At 33.0% G+C, this 14,988-nt stretch overlaps 1 protein-coding gene across 2 annotated transcripts in view; it reads right to left on the bottom strand.

The window, feature by feature from the left end:
- LOC126884065 (venom allergen 5 2-like) overlaps nt 1-14,988 on the bottom strand; it is a 350,744-nt gene that overhangs the window by 62,203 nt on the left and 273,553 nt on the right. For both annotated transcript variants that reach the window (XM_050649852.1, XM_050649851.1), the window contains one exon: nt 11,867-12,036. In XM_050649852.1, the coding sequence (XP_050505809.1) occupies nt 11,867-12,036 (170 nt within the window). The remainder of the gene's footprint in view (nt 1-11,866; nt 12,037-14,988) is intronic.

Genomic DNA, 14,988 nt, shown 5'->3' with positions numbered 1-14,988 from the left:
TTAGAAATCGACGATGTGAGAGATTTGGGCGATTCCTTCCTAATTGCGATTAGAAACACCAAAAATAAAATTGACCGAAATTTTGTGATCAAAAATTCAGAAAACAGTGCCATCAGTTTTGTGGCGATATTTCGGAAATATGTGGCATTGCGAAAGACAGGGACAACTCATTCAAAATTTTTTGTTCAATACATCAACAAAGAATGTACTACGCGAGTAGTAGGAAAAAACATGTTTGGTACAATTCCAAGGCAAATAGCAGCTTTCTTGAAATTAGAAAATGCGACGTCTTATACGGGACATTGTTTTAGACGCACATCTGCGTCTTTGTTAGCTGATTCGGGAGCAACAATAGACGTGCTGAAGAGACATGGAGGATGGAAATCCTCCAACGTGGCCGAGGGATATATTGAATCGTCTATTAAAAATAAACAAAAAATTTCAGATAAAATATTTGGTCAAGTCGCCGATTCGTCCACTATAGTTATGCCACAGTCCTCATTCTCGCTTCCTGTTTCCGCAGGATCTTCGAAACAAACACCAGTTCAATATGAAAAGGACCTATCTGTTACTCGTCAGTTACCTGCTGCATTAACCCAGGAAAGACTGGTCAATATGACGAACTGTCACAATATTAATTTGAATATTAACGTTAATTACCATTCTAATTAATTATATTTTTCAATAAAATATCCCTTAAATTCGTTTGTTTGTGATTTAATCGTTCCGGGAGTTTCGTCAATATTTAATCCCGGAGGGATTAAATGTGACACTTTAGTACCTGTCACAAGGGAGTGAAGTTGTCACTTTAGGCCCGGAAGTACGAAAAATTAATTATTGCATATATCGGGATTCACATAGGATAACCAATAAAAATAGGTACTCACGGTTGTGTATCTTGTAATAATGAACACTTTGTGAAAATTTCACTAAAAACTGACTTGTATAACTCAAGTAACTGAATGATCAATGTGAGCCACAAATAATACGTGTTTACTGTTTGATTAACTATGAATTACTTGCTATACTAATATTACTTGCTATACTAACTATAGTAATAGATAGCAATAAAAGTTAATAACAAAAATTGTAGCCAACTTTGATTACAGATTGATAATCAGTAATCGTCAATTGTCAGTTTTAGACAATTCAGTTATGGCTTACCTAAAATTTGGATAGATTTATACCCGTACTTAATAATTTGCTCTGAAAAATGAAAATATATCGAAAATTAATAAATTTAGACATAGGGAATGTTATATAAAAATTATACAAGTACAGTAGTAGTACTTGTCGATAGTGATATAAAATACAGGTTGTCTCATTTTAAAATTACTGAGAAAATAATGGACTTGCGTTTTGACTCACCCTGATTTCAATATAAAGAAAATTAGCAATACCGATCATTTATAAATATTTTGACAATAAACAAAAAAACCGGGCATCAATAAACGATTGCCGTTGTGCTTATTTTTATTTATACAGGGAGTTAAACTTGTTACGATTTTCATATAAAATTGGTTATAACTTTGTAAATGTCGTGTATAACATACTAAACCTTTATATTTTTGTAATGGAGGAGTTAAGAAGATTTCGAATATAAAATAAAATACAGGGTGTTTCATTTAAAAAAAAAACATAACTTTGATCTGCCACTATGTTATCGAACACCATGTAACATTCTAACTAATTTTCTACTGTGCAGTTCAAAGTTAGCTAAAATTTTTTTATTAACTTTTATCGGTATTTATTACTATAACGGATCTACGGAGCGTTACCCCACTAATCAATCACCCTGTATAATAGCAGTAAAATATTGCATTGTTAGCTAGTTCTAAGCTATTCTGAGAATTTTAGGTACCTAGGTAGCCTAGAACTATGTTTAAAATGGATTACAAAATTTGCGGAGACCGTGACAACAACCAAGCCAAGTATATAAAAAGGTTTTAATAAGTTTACGTTTACATTTTGATTTCCACTTCGAAAATCATTCTTTAAATACAAAACATTAATAAATTAAACAAATTTTGATTTTGTTGCTTGATACAAAATTCTCCTAATAATTTAATTTTATCTGACCCATTTATATTGACAACTCAGATACATACGGGGTGTTTGGTAAAGAATGTGCCATAGCCTAACCTTAGATTCCTGAGGTTAAAATAGGTCGACTCAAGCTAACTTACCTTATTACTAAAGTTGATAATAACCGAAATACAGGGTGTCAAAGCTAAACTTTTATTTTATTTATTTTTGAATATTTCCTGACAGGCATGGGAAAACAACACGAAATTTGGTAAGTGGGGGTTTTTTGAGATGAGAAATCTAAATTCCCCACCCAAAATTATATATTACCTAGAGACCGCCACATACGTCTATCAGCGCTCATTTAATATGCTCAATTTTTTTATCCCCCACTCTACATAATTTTAAAATCAAAATTTTTATTCCCATTCTACATTAAAAAGTTTTACTACATTTATCTCGCTAAACTTAACTGTTTTCGAGATAAACGCATAAAATCGACGAAAACCCAATCATAATAAAAGACCAAATTGCTGAAAAGAGAAGACTACGCAAGAAATGGCAGCAAACAAGGACAGCAGCAAATAAGAAAAACCTCAATAAAGCAAGTAAGGACCTAAAAAAACTTCTGTTAACGATGAAAAATGACTCGGTTCAGGCATATCTTGAAAACCTAACGCCAACGGAAGCAACAGACTACTCACTCTGGAGAGCAACAAGAAAATTGAACAGGCCACAACAACATATTCCCCCTATAAAAGATCAACAGGGGAAATGGGCCAGAAACGACAAAGAAAAGGCCAATGCATTTGCACTTCACCTATCAAATGTGTTTAAACCAAATGAAGTAGAGAGTACACAAGAAGACATGGACGACATACAAAACTACCTGGAGTCACCTCTCCAAATGGAACAGCCCATAAGCAATTTTAAATACAAGGAAATAAGAGATGTAATTGTACACCAAATTAAACCAAAAAAAGCACCGGGCTATGACCTAATAACCGGCATTATAGTGCAAAAACTCACTAGAAAAGGAATCACAGCATTACTACAAATTTTTAACGCAATGCTAAGGCTGAGCTACTTTCCAAATCAGTGGAAAGTAGCAGAAATAATAATGCTTCCCAAACCAGGTAAAAACCCTAATGAAATATGCTCGTACAGACCCATCAGTCTCTTGCCAATCTTATCAAAAATATTTGAGAAACTTCTACTCAAGCGAATGCAGCCAATATTAACGGAAAAAAAGCTCATACCAGATCATCAGTTCGGCTTTAGAGCAAAACATGGCACAATAGAACAAGTCCACAGAGTCGTTAAACAAATTAGCAATGACTTAGAAAAGAAAAGGTATTGTTCAGCCGCATTCATAGATATTAGCCAAGCTTTTGATAAGGTGTGGCATCCTGGACTATTGTATAAAATAAAAAAAGGTTTACCTCGCAACTTCTATCCATTATTAAAATCATACCTAACTAACAGATTTTTCTTAGTAAAACAGCAGTCTGAATATACTAACATCTACCACATAGAATCTGGAGTACCACAGGGTAGTACCTTGGGCCCAATATTATATTTATTGTACACGGCAGACATTCCCACTACAGAACAAACAACAGTATCAACATTTGCTGATGATACAGCAATACTAGCCTCCCATCACAATCCTGCAGGAGCTACAAGAAACCTACAAACAAACTTGAACAAAATAGGAGTATGGCTAAAAAAGTGGAAAATAAAAGCGAATGAATCCAAATCAATTCACGTTACTTTCACGATGAAAAGAGATCAGTGTCCACCAGTGAAACTAAATAACAGCCAATTAGCACAAGCTGATAGTGTGAAATACTTAGGCATGCACCTAGACAAACGCCTCACATGGCGAACACATATATTCAACAAGCGAAAACAACTAGGACTTAGACTGCAGCAACTATACTGGATTATTGGCAGGAAATCAAAACTGACCATTCAAAACAAAATACTTGTATATAAATCAATTCTAAAACCAATCTGGACATATGGAATCCAGCTATGGGGCACAGCGTCAAATTCAAACTTAGAAATACTTCAAAGGTTCCAAAATAAGGTTTTAAGATTAATAGTCAATGCCCCTTGGTACGTGCCAAATACAGCAATAGAAAGAGACTTGGAAATCCCCACCATCAAAAGTGAAATAAAACGACATAGTGAAAAATATCGGGATAGAGCAAATACGCATGTGAACCCCCTCGCGAGTGATCTATTTAACACAGTAGGTGAGGTGCGCCGCTTAAAAAAATTTAAACCAACGGACCTGATAAGCAGGTTTAACTAAGTGTACTCAGAATAACAAACAAATAACGGTTTTAAATAAATAGGTTAATTATGTAAAGGAAATAATTCACTGGAAATATTTCCTACATGTCCAATGTAAATATCCGACCATTTACTTATTGTCCTTCAATATTATATATGTGACAGATTGTAAATATACTGGGAGTTAATAAAAAAAAAAAAAAAAAGATAAACGCATTTTAAATCTACGATGCAAAATTCAATTTTTGCATTTCATTGCAGTTAATAAAAATCATTTGACATATCCGTAGACTGTACACCATACTAAATTATGATAAACAAACGTTTCTGGCTACTACCACAGGCGTACGATGGGGGAAAGTGGATGGTTAACCCTTCCCAAATTCTACGCCTATGGCGGAATTGCTATTTTAGTGCAATTTTTGGATTCTCCAATTCTTTCTATGTAAATAATATACTCTTCATTCGTAACGATAAATTCATTAGTTTTCGAGACATTTTTTAATTAAAAATAAGAGGGGAATAAAAATGTTGATCTGAAAATTATGTAGAGTGGGGGATAAAAAAATTGAACGTATTAAATGAGCGCTGAAAGACGTATGTGGCGCTCTCGGGGTAATATATAATTTTTGGTGGGGAATTTAGGTTTCTCGGCCGAAAAAAACCCCACTTACCAATTTCGTGTTGTTATCCCATGCCTCTCAGGAATTATTTAGAAATAAATTAAATAAAAGTTTAACTTTGACACCCTGTATTTCGGTGATTATCAACTTTCGTACTAAGGTAAGTTAGCTTAAATCGACCTATTTTAACCTCAGGAATCTAAAGTTAACCTATGGCTCATTCGTTACCAAACACCCTGTATTATACATTTTACAGTAGATGACTTTAAAATGATATTGCCAATATTTATGAGTTGCGTTCCTGGGACGACTTTTTTGGAAGATAGTTCATTCGAGTCCATTCGAACTTAATTTTAAATTAAAATGGTCGCTTGTTTCCAACAAAAATAGTACATTGCATTTAGATGCTACAAGAAAATAGTTTCAGAACAATATTAAGAATCCTATTTGTCACAAATCAGTGTTAAAAATAATTAAGCGTGTCGGCAAACGGCTTAAAAAACGAAAAAATTCAACGAGTTGGATACTCTTAGAAATGGATACTTTTTCCTGATGCTACTTAGTGTAGGAAACAAAGGTTGAACCTTGCAAAATGGACACAAGTCCGGTTTTATTTTTTTTTCTGGTATATCAAGGGGTGCTCATTATAAGACTAACTTTTTCTGAAAAAATTTCGCCCCGGAACCCCCCTTTTCACCCCTTTAAAGGGGGTAATTTGTGGTTTTTGCGGAACGTAGCCCTTCCTGTACCTTTTACAAAAAATTTCTTTTATAGAAATATGAAGAGGACTATATTTTCTACGATTTATTTCCAACAGCATCTCTCGATCATCCACTGTTTAGCGGGGGTGGCGCCCTAAATTTGACAAGTTTTTAAAAAAGATGTTTTTAAAAAATATATATTTTTCCCTAACTGTAAAGGAAATTAAGAAGAAATTCTGCGGCAATTATTCATAAATAAATGACTGATTTTTTGGTATAGGTTTCACTTAAGGGTAATTGCCCTTTTTTTAATTACAGAGTGTTACATTTTAAAAAACCTCTTTTTATACCATCTGAACCGTTTATGCTAGAGTAAAAAGACTTTCATCGATTACCCATGTACTGGTACTATTTACAAATTTGTATAATGCACCCCCATTTTTTCTCCAGAACCACCCCAAAAAAAGAAGAATTAATAAATAAAGTGATTTTCTTGGAATCCTTCACACACAATGCCCTTTATTAGTATGCTCCATATATCATTTTGTGCACGTTATTATTACCCATGTATGGACACCAAAAGCGATTTCCTAGTGCAACCCCTGTAGCAAAAAAAAAATAAATAAAATGGGGGTTGAATTTTTTTTTTGTTTTTTGCTTTTTGATCCATATGGGCATATGCTTCATCAATAGTGCTTTTCAAAAATATATATGGTTATTGCAACATCTCTGCGGAAACCACCCCTATCCTTGAAAATATACTGCAGAAACTACCCCTATCCCTTGGAGAGCAAGTTTTTACGATTTTCTCATTACCTATGCATTCTATTTAAACAAAACTTATACAAGGTTAAAGACCACTATTTACTCTAAAAATAAGGTCCTATTCATTTTTTTCGTATAAGCAACCGTTACGGCACAGTGGCGCCGTAAACCTCATATATGCTTTGGCGGGCTCCAGTTTTTGTTTTTTTTTTTCGTCATCTGTTCGTTTTATTGATAAAGTACTTATGTAAAATAAAACAACACAGTGTAACCTACAAATTATGACTTATGCACATTTTACATTCTTTGCTCCCCAAAGCCACAGTGGTGGCCCAAAATAAATTTTTGCATATTTTCGCCACCTACACGCATTTTATTGCATTAATACTACCTTAATAGCACAATATTTACCCTTAGGTGGTCGCAAAGCAGTGGCGGATCCAGGGAGGGGTGATGGGGTTGATCACCTCCCCCCCTCTCAAACCAAGTGATATTATATTCAAAGATTATAAAAATATTCATCTATTTTTATAGAAATTTAAGCAATTGGCACCCCCCTCTTAACGATGCTGGATCGGCCACTGTCGCTAAAGCATAAAAAGTCATTCTTATAAAAATAATATTAATATAATATAAGTATTTCTATAAAAATAAATGAATATTTTTATAATTTTCAAATGTAATATCACTTGGTTTGAGAGGGGTGGAGGTGATCGCCCCCATCACCCCTACCTGGATCCGTCACTGCTTAGCGACCACTTAGGGGTGAATATTGTGCTATTAAGGTAGCATTAACGCAATAAAATGCGTGTAGGTGGCGAAAATAAGAAAAAAATTATTTTGGGCCACCACTGTGGCTTTGGGGAGCAAAGAATGTAAAATGTGCATAGGTCATAATTTGTAGGTTACACTGTGTTGTTTTATTTTACCTAAGTACTTTATCAATAAAACGAACAGATGACGAATAAAAAAACAAAAACTGGAGCCCTCCAAAGCATATATGAGGTTTACGGCGCCACTGTGCCGTAACGGTTGCTTAAACGAAAAAAATGAATGGGACCTAATTTTTAGAGTAAATAGTGGTCTTTAACCTTGTATAAGTTTTGTTTAAAAAAAATAAATGGGTAATGAGAAAATCGTAAAAACCTGCTCGCCAAGGGATAGGGGCAGTTTCTGCAGTATATTTTCAAGTGTAGGGGTGGTTTCCGCAGGGATGTTGCAATAACCATATATATTTTTGAAAAGCACTATTGATGAAGCATATGCCCATATGGATCAAAAAGCAAAAAACAAAAAAAATTTTCAACCCCCCAATTTATTTATTTTTTTTTTGGCTACAAGGGTTGCACTAGGAAATCGCTTTTGGTGTCCATACATGGGTAATAATAACGTGCACAAAATAATATATGAAGCATATTAATAAAGGGCATTGTGTGTGAAGGATTCCAAGAAAATCACTTTATTTATTAATTCTTCTTTTTTTGGGGTGGTTCCGGAGAAAAAATGGGGGTGCGTTATACAAATTTGTAAATAGCACCAGTACATGGGTAATCGCTGAAAGTCTTTTTACTCTAGCATAAACGGTTCAGATGGTATAAAAAGGAGTTTTTTAAAATGTAACACCCTGTAATTAAAAACAGGGCAATTACCCTTAAGTGAAACGTATACCAAAAAATTAGTCAATTATTTGTGAATAATTGCAGCAGGATTTCTTCTCAATTTCCGTTAGAGTTAGGGAAAAATATATATTTTTTAAAAACATCTTTTTCAAAAACTTGTCAACTTTGGGGCGCCACCCCCGCTAAACGGTGCATGATAGACAGATGCTGTTGGAAACAAATCGTAGAAAATATAGTTCTTTTCATATTTCTATAAAAGAAATTTTTTGTAAGAGGTACAGGAAGGGCTACGTTCCGCAAAAACCACAAATTACCCCCTTTAAAGGGGTGAAAAGGGGGGTTCCGGGGCGTAATTTTTTCAGAAAAAGTTAGTCCTATAATAAGCACCCCTTGATATGCCAGAAAAAAAATAAAACCGGACTTGTGTCCATTTTGCAAGGTTCATCCTCTGTTTCCTACACTAACTACATTCATTTCATTTTAAGTGGTCTTGTTATGTGTCTGACGTTAACGTGTCCTGGATCAGGGTAAGTCATACTCGGTACCCAGTGAGTTAATATTTTGACTTATAATCAGTTAAGTGTTAAGTTAAGGTATACATGTATATTCTTCGACGGTAACATGACGGAGACAGAAATCAGCTATTTGTTTAACTTCAACTAGTGCCGGTCTTATGTACCTTATACTTAAGTCAGTCAGATCCAGATTTCCTTAAGAAAAGGGTATCGATCAGGCTAGATGGGTGTCAACATATTCTGCCCGAGTCATGGATCGAAGTTTTACCAAATATGTATATCTGTTACCGGCCAAACCCGGTTTCAGGACAAACTAGTTTGGCCTAGACCAAACTAGTTTGTTCTAAGCGCGTTAGGATAAACTAGTATGGCCTAGGCCAAACTAATTTGTCCTATCGCGCGTAGGCCAAACTAGTTTGTCCTAGGCCAAACTGGTTTATCCTGATATAAATACACACACTTCAGGCCAAACTAGTTTATCCTGATATGATAAAGACTCACATTTCAGGATAAACTAGTACGGCCTAGTCTAAACCAATTTAGCCGAGTCGAAAGTAATTTAGCGAACATGTAAGGACTTTAAAATGCGGGGAATTCCCAGAGCCCGTCCCAACAGGGATGGCAAAAAAAATTATACATCGATATATTTTATCATATGATACATCGAATGAAGATATTGATACATGTTCTAAATAAATATATTCTTGTATAATTAAATAATATAAAAAATAATAAATAAAAGGATGAGGTTTCCTTCAAAAATTAAAAGAAAAGATACACTTACGAATAAAATCGAGTACGAATTAATATTGTTTTCACCAATTTTGAAAAAATGTGAAAACGTTGAATTATCCACGTCTGTCTGTCCGTCCGTCCGTCCGTCTGTCTGTCCGTGAACTCAACTCCTCCGTCATTATACCAGGTAGAATGACAAATGAGGTGTCAAATGAAAGCTTATAATCCGAGGATGGTACTAAAGGTGAGAAATTTGGCGGAAGCACTTGCTTCCGTACAGCCATGATGTGAACTTGTCAGATAGAGCTCATTGGTACCTCGGGCGAAAAACATTGGATATTTTATTCATCCATGTTATAATTCACATCTTTTTCATATATTCCGATGACGGATCAATTGTAAAGGGTTTTTACCCAGATATTTTTACTTTGGTGGTTAGCATGTAGATTCTAAGCTTGCACTGATGATGATCGGTCAACCGATCGAAAACTAGTTCTGTCTTTGATGTAGCTCTGTATAGGGATTTTAACAAATATACCTTTTATAAAGGATTTTATGTTTTTTTAATGGTATACAGCCAACTACAGGAAATTTTTCCTCGTGGATTTTTGAAGAACGTTGTAATTTTGGCAGCTCGTTTCATAACATCAGCTCACAACAACAACAAAGCACAAATAACTACTGAAGTAAAACAGCGAAGCACCGACATCAAAATGGCATATTATTTGTTGTTGTATATGCGCGCGTTCTAGCGTCAGAATAAGGAACTATGTCGAGCGCAATCTAGGCCCCGCGGCCGAAGTTCCGTTTCTAATTTCTAACGCTAGAGCGTGCGCACGGTTATAAGCTTTACAACAAGCAAATTAAAACCTTTACGGAACTGTTTCAATGAATATTATTCGACGAGAGAGCACGGGAAATTTGCACGCGGAAACAAACTTTGAATAGGACAATCGCTAAATATATAAAGCTCTTTTCTGTGTGGCCAGTGGCACTCGTTATCCTCAATTTAGAAATAAATACACAATTTTTTTTGTCCTCAGATTCTCGGGATCCGTCCTGGATCCGCGCCTGATCGGCTCCCCACCAAGTTTTAGAAATTGCTTTAATCCCTTGTTGCATCTGTTTAACATGAATTCGATGTGTAGCTTCCAAGTTAATTTACGATCAAGAATCATCCCTAAATATTTAATTGGGGCACAGAAATTATACTCACGACTCCTTACTGTTATTTTGTCTATTTTTGGGAGATTATGTCTCGTGAAAATACATATACTGGATTTGCTTGGTGCTATTTCAAATCCATTTTCTTTGAACCAGCTATTAGAGAAGTCGTCCATTTTTCCTAAAATTTGTATGCACTTTTCGTATGATTTGGAAGATGAGTATATCAGAAAATCATCAGCATATTGTATTATATTAAAGCTGTTATTTACCATTGAAATATTGTGCAAGTCAGCTGTATACAGATTAAATAATAGAGGGCTTAAAACTGACCCCTGTGGAAGTCCTAAGTTATTATATCGGGGACCTATTAGTTTATTATTATTAGATCTCAGATACATTTTTCTGCAAATGTAAAAGTTGAGTATGGTTTTCGCTAATGTAGCTGGTATGTGAAAATTTCTAATCATTCTTTTCCATTACAACCGTGTTAAAAATGCAATTTTTAGCACTCCATAGGAGCGTTAAAAATGCTACTTTAAAGCACTAGTGCTTTAAAATTTTTAAGGCACTGCAGTTAAAAGTGAATTGTCAAATTGTGAACGTCAAAATATTTATATTTCATTTGTTAAACAATAATATTAATAGTACAACTTGCGCAATTTCAAAAAGGTGGTTTAACAGGTTTTTTAAAATTTAATTTAAACTATTATTGCATTTTTAACACGTTTGTAGAAGAAACCATTTAAATTTGTTAGAATATACAACAATAAAAGAGAGATGTTATTCTATAGTTGTTATGATTTACGTATTGACAGTATAGGCAGTTTTGATGTAATGTCAAGAAAAATATAATAATGGAATATCAGTCAATTTCAAGTCAAAGTTTTTGAATAATGTCCTGTAATTGAGAATGAATAAATTATAATTGTTGATATATAAGACGTTTGTACAAAAAATAGTGTATGATATACGTGTTAAAAAGTACATTCTTAAAACACTCATGTGAATTGCAGAATGAGCGAAGCGAAAACTTTCACATGCTTGCCTTAAAATTGTACATTTAACACTTATATCATAAATAACTATTTACGTTGTGTTATGCATTTTAAAATTTTAAAAGCAAATTTATTGTTGTTTTATGGCATTTTGGCATTCTTTAGATCACCACTGGTCCCTGTATTTGTTTCATTGAGTGGGTTAATAGTTTTGTAAACATGATTTGTTATTTGGTATCTGGATATGTTATTATCGATATATTTAGAAAAGGCATTCCAATCTGCATTGCTTGTATTGGGGTGAATTATTAATCATTGAAAGTGATCACTTTCATATTTATGAGGTAAATATAAATCTACGTTAAGTTGGGTTCAAAACAAACAAAAAACTTAGGACATATAATATTTTATTAACTTTACCTGAGTGTAATGTCCGGTGCTTCCTCGCCCTATTGCACCAAAGTTAAACACTTTGAATTCGTTGAACCATTTCGTAATGGCGTCTGCAAAATCTGGATCAGTGTCGTAGTAATTAGAAGGAGGTTTGGTGGTCCATGTTGTTGCTATGTTTTGTCCTACAGGAAATCTAGCTGCAAAATAAATATACAACTGAGTTTAAATACGATAAGATTTGATGGTGTATAGGTTACTGCCGTAATGAAATTTCAATTTTGGCTCTGATTTTTATTAGTTATCACTAATAAAATTTCGAAATAGCTTTGCAGCTGACTGTGTTTTTATGGAGTATGTGCTCAAATAAACAATTAAAACAATAGCCCGATAAAATAAAATTACACTACTATTCCGTACAGGTTCGAATAGTTTTTATCAAAGTTTAGGTCAAAACAAAAGATATTTTCAAAAAAGTATATGATTCATATGAGGGGATCATTGTTTAAATAATTAAAAATTAGTAATTTTTGCGCAAAATTTACATTTTTTACTACTGCAGAAATTCTAATCCTAATGAAAATTGTAAAATTTTTTTCTGCAAAGCTGACGAAGCTATCCTTTATGTTAGATTTGATAAATTAAATTTGGCCCCTAATTTGTTATAAAGCGAAAAAAAATTGGTTAAAAAATATTTAGTAGTTTATGAGATATTTAATTGCAAAAACGCTTGTTGCCGATAGAGTATACAATTTTTTAAAGTCTCATTTTTTTCTTTTATGTATATTTTCGGTAAATGCGTTAGAAATCTAAATTTCAATTAAACTCCCCTCCAAAATGTCCTTTCAAAATTGTTGTAAGTTGCTTAAAACTTATTTTTTAATAACATAGCCGGGATTAAAAATTTTCAAATTATGTTTCGATATTCGTGTTCCTGGTAATTGTTTACACAATTACAAAAGAAAAAGCTTTTCTAGGACCATTTCTTGCCAAGATAGCTTTTTCAAATTTAAAAATTCATAATTTGTTATTTATCAATATTACTATTTAAAAGTACGTGTGTACATCTATCAAGCCGACTACTTAACAACGCCATTTATAAATTAATATAGTAAAAATTTTAGAATATTTTGAAAAATGGTGAAGGAGTAGTTTGCAATATTTCTGTTAATAGTGGGTCAATTTCAATGTTTTTTTTTAATTTGGGGTAGCGTATAAAAATGGGGTATTCCTATCTCGGCTCACTATAATCCTTTAATCCTTTATGATAACCCAGGTACATTTTTAAAACCCCCAGGTCGGCTCGAAGATTACAGGTAGGTATTAGTACCCCATTAATAGGTATAATAATAATTTTATCTTGGACTTATAGATTAGAGAAAATAGACTGTTTGTGTATCTGCTGCGCCACTGCTCATGTAGTCAACAACAATTATTTTTGGTTGAAGATGCATTAATGTCACTGTTTTTGTACTATGTTCTACAAAGCATGTTATTCGGTCGACACCTCGTAGTAAAATTAATTTATCTTTCAATTAACTACTAGTTCAGTATACACACAAGATCCAAATGACATCTTTAAAGGCCAGTATAAATGAAATGTTTAGTCAAAGAGGAAACTTGTTATTAGTGTATGAACGTTATAAATTTAAAGAACTAAAACGAAAATTAGCTTCAGGTGAAACAAACTGGAGATGTGTAAAAGATAATTGCAAAGCATTCATCAAAACAATTGGAGAAAATAAGAATCGAATTACAACTAGTATAAACAATAATCATACAATTAAACCCGAACATCCTAAATTGGAAGAATTTTCTGACTACATTTTACAAAATTACTTAACATCTGATTCAAAATTTCCGCCAAAAATATGGGCGATGCTTCCGCGGCTTTAAATAAAACTACAAATGCATGTGAATTTTTCCATTCCCATTTCAATAATTCAATGTATCAAACTCATCAATGTATCAAACGCTAATTGAATATGTTAAAATATTATCAAATTATTATAATTTTTGATATTAGCTTTTATTTTAATTGGACTATGTATAATTAATTATATATCTATTTAATAAAGTTATTCTATAAATGTATTTTTTTCCATTGAGATGTAAAATTATTTGATAGTAACAATTAATATCCCATGGGCCGATCTGGGTATGTTTTATATTGAGCAGTTTTAATCTTTGCGCCGACTTGGGACATTTTTAAAAGACATACCTCTTTCTTGGGCCGAGATAGGCACTGCCCATAAAAATAGTATCATCTGCATGACCTTTTTTGTAATAAATATTCATTAATCTGACAAACCAATTTTTTGTTCAAAAATTTTTTTGTCTCTTATATTGTGATAAGTACAAAAAAATTGGCACAAAAGAAAACCACAAAACAGTATTAAAATAAATTTTGATACTAAAAATTTACCAAAATATTACTGAATTAACATTAATATTTTGTTAAAAAAATATAAAAACTTTTTTCTTGGTACAATAATATATTTTACATGTAATTTTATAAGCTTTTATAACAGGTAGATACAGTAAAAATTGTGTATACAGGGTGTTTCATTAATAATTGTCCATATAGTAACTGGACAAACCTTAGCACAAAATATGAAGATTTAACCTAAAACACTTAAATAAAATGTGGTTTCTTACTGAGTTACAGGGTGTTTTACCTAAAAATTTAAAAACTATTTTTGCTCAGAATTTTAAAACTATTCGACGTATTTTTTTCATACTTGGCAGAAGGTGCGACTACTATACACTCTACTAAATTATGATAAACAAACGTTTCTAGCTGCTACCAGAGGCGTACGACAGGGGAAAGTGAATGGTTGACCCTTCTCAAATTCTACGCCACTGGAGGAATTACTATTTTAGTACCATTTTTAGATTTTCCAATACTTTCTACGTAAACAATATACTCTTCATTGGTAACGATAAAGTCATTAGTTTTCGAGATATTTGAAGTTAAATATGAAACGGCACAGTTATTTTGATTAATTTATACTATGATTCATATGATTAAAATTTAAAAATTATTTGTACCCAGTACTTTAAAACTATTTGGCGTATCCTTATCATACTTCGCAGAAAGTGTAGGTACTGTTCACCCTACTAAATTAAGATAACTAAACGTTTCTAGCTAC

This window comes from Diabrotica virgifera, chromosome 4 (genome assembly GCF_917563875.1).
Source record: "Diabrotica virgifera virgifera chromosome 4, PGI_DIABVI_V3a".
NCBI lineage: Eukaryota > Metazoa > Arthropoda > Insecta > Coleoptera > Chrysomelidae > Diabrotica > Diabrotica virgifera.
Note: the sequence above shows the minus strand (reverse complement) of the source record. Positions and strands in the feature narration are given on the sequence as shown.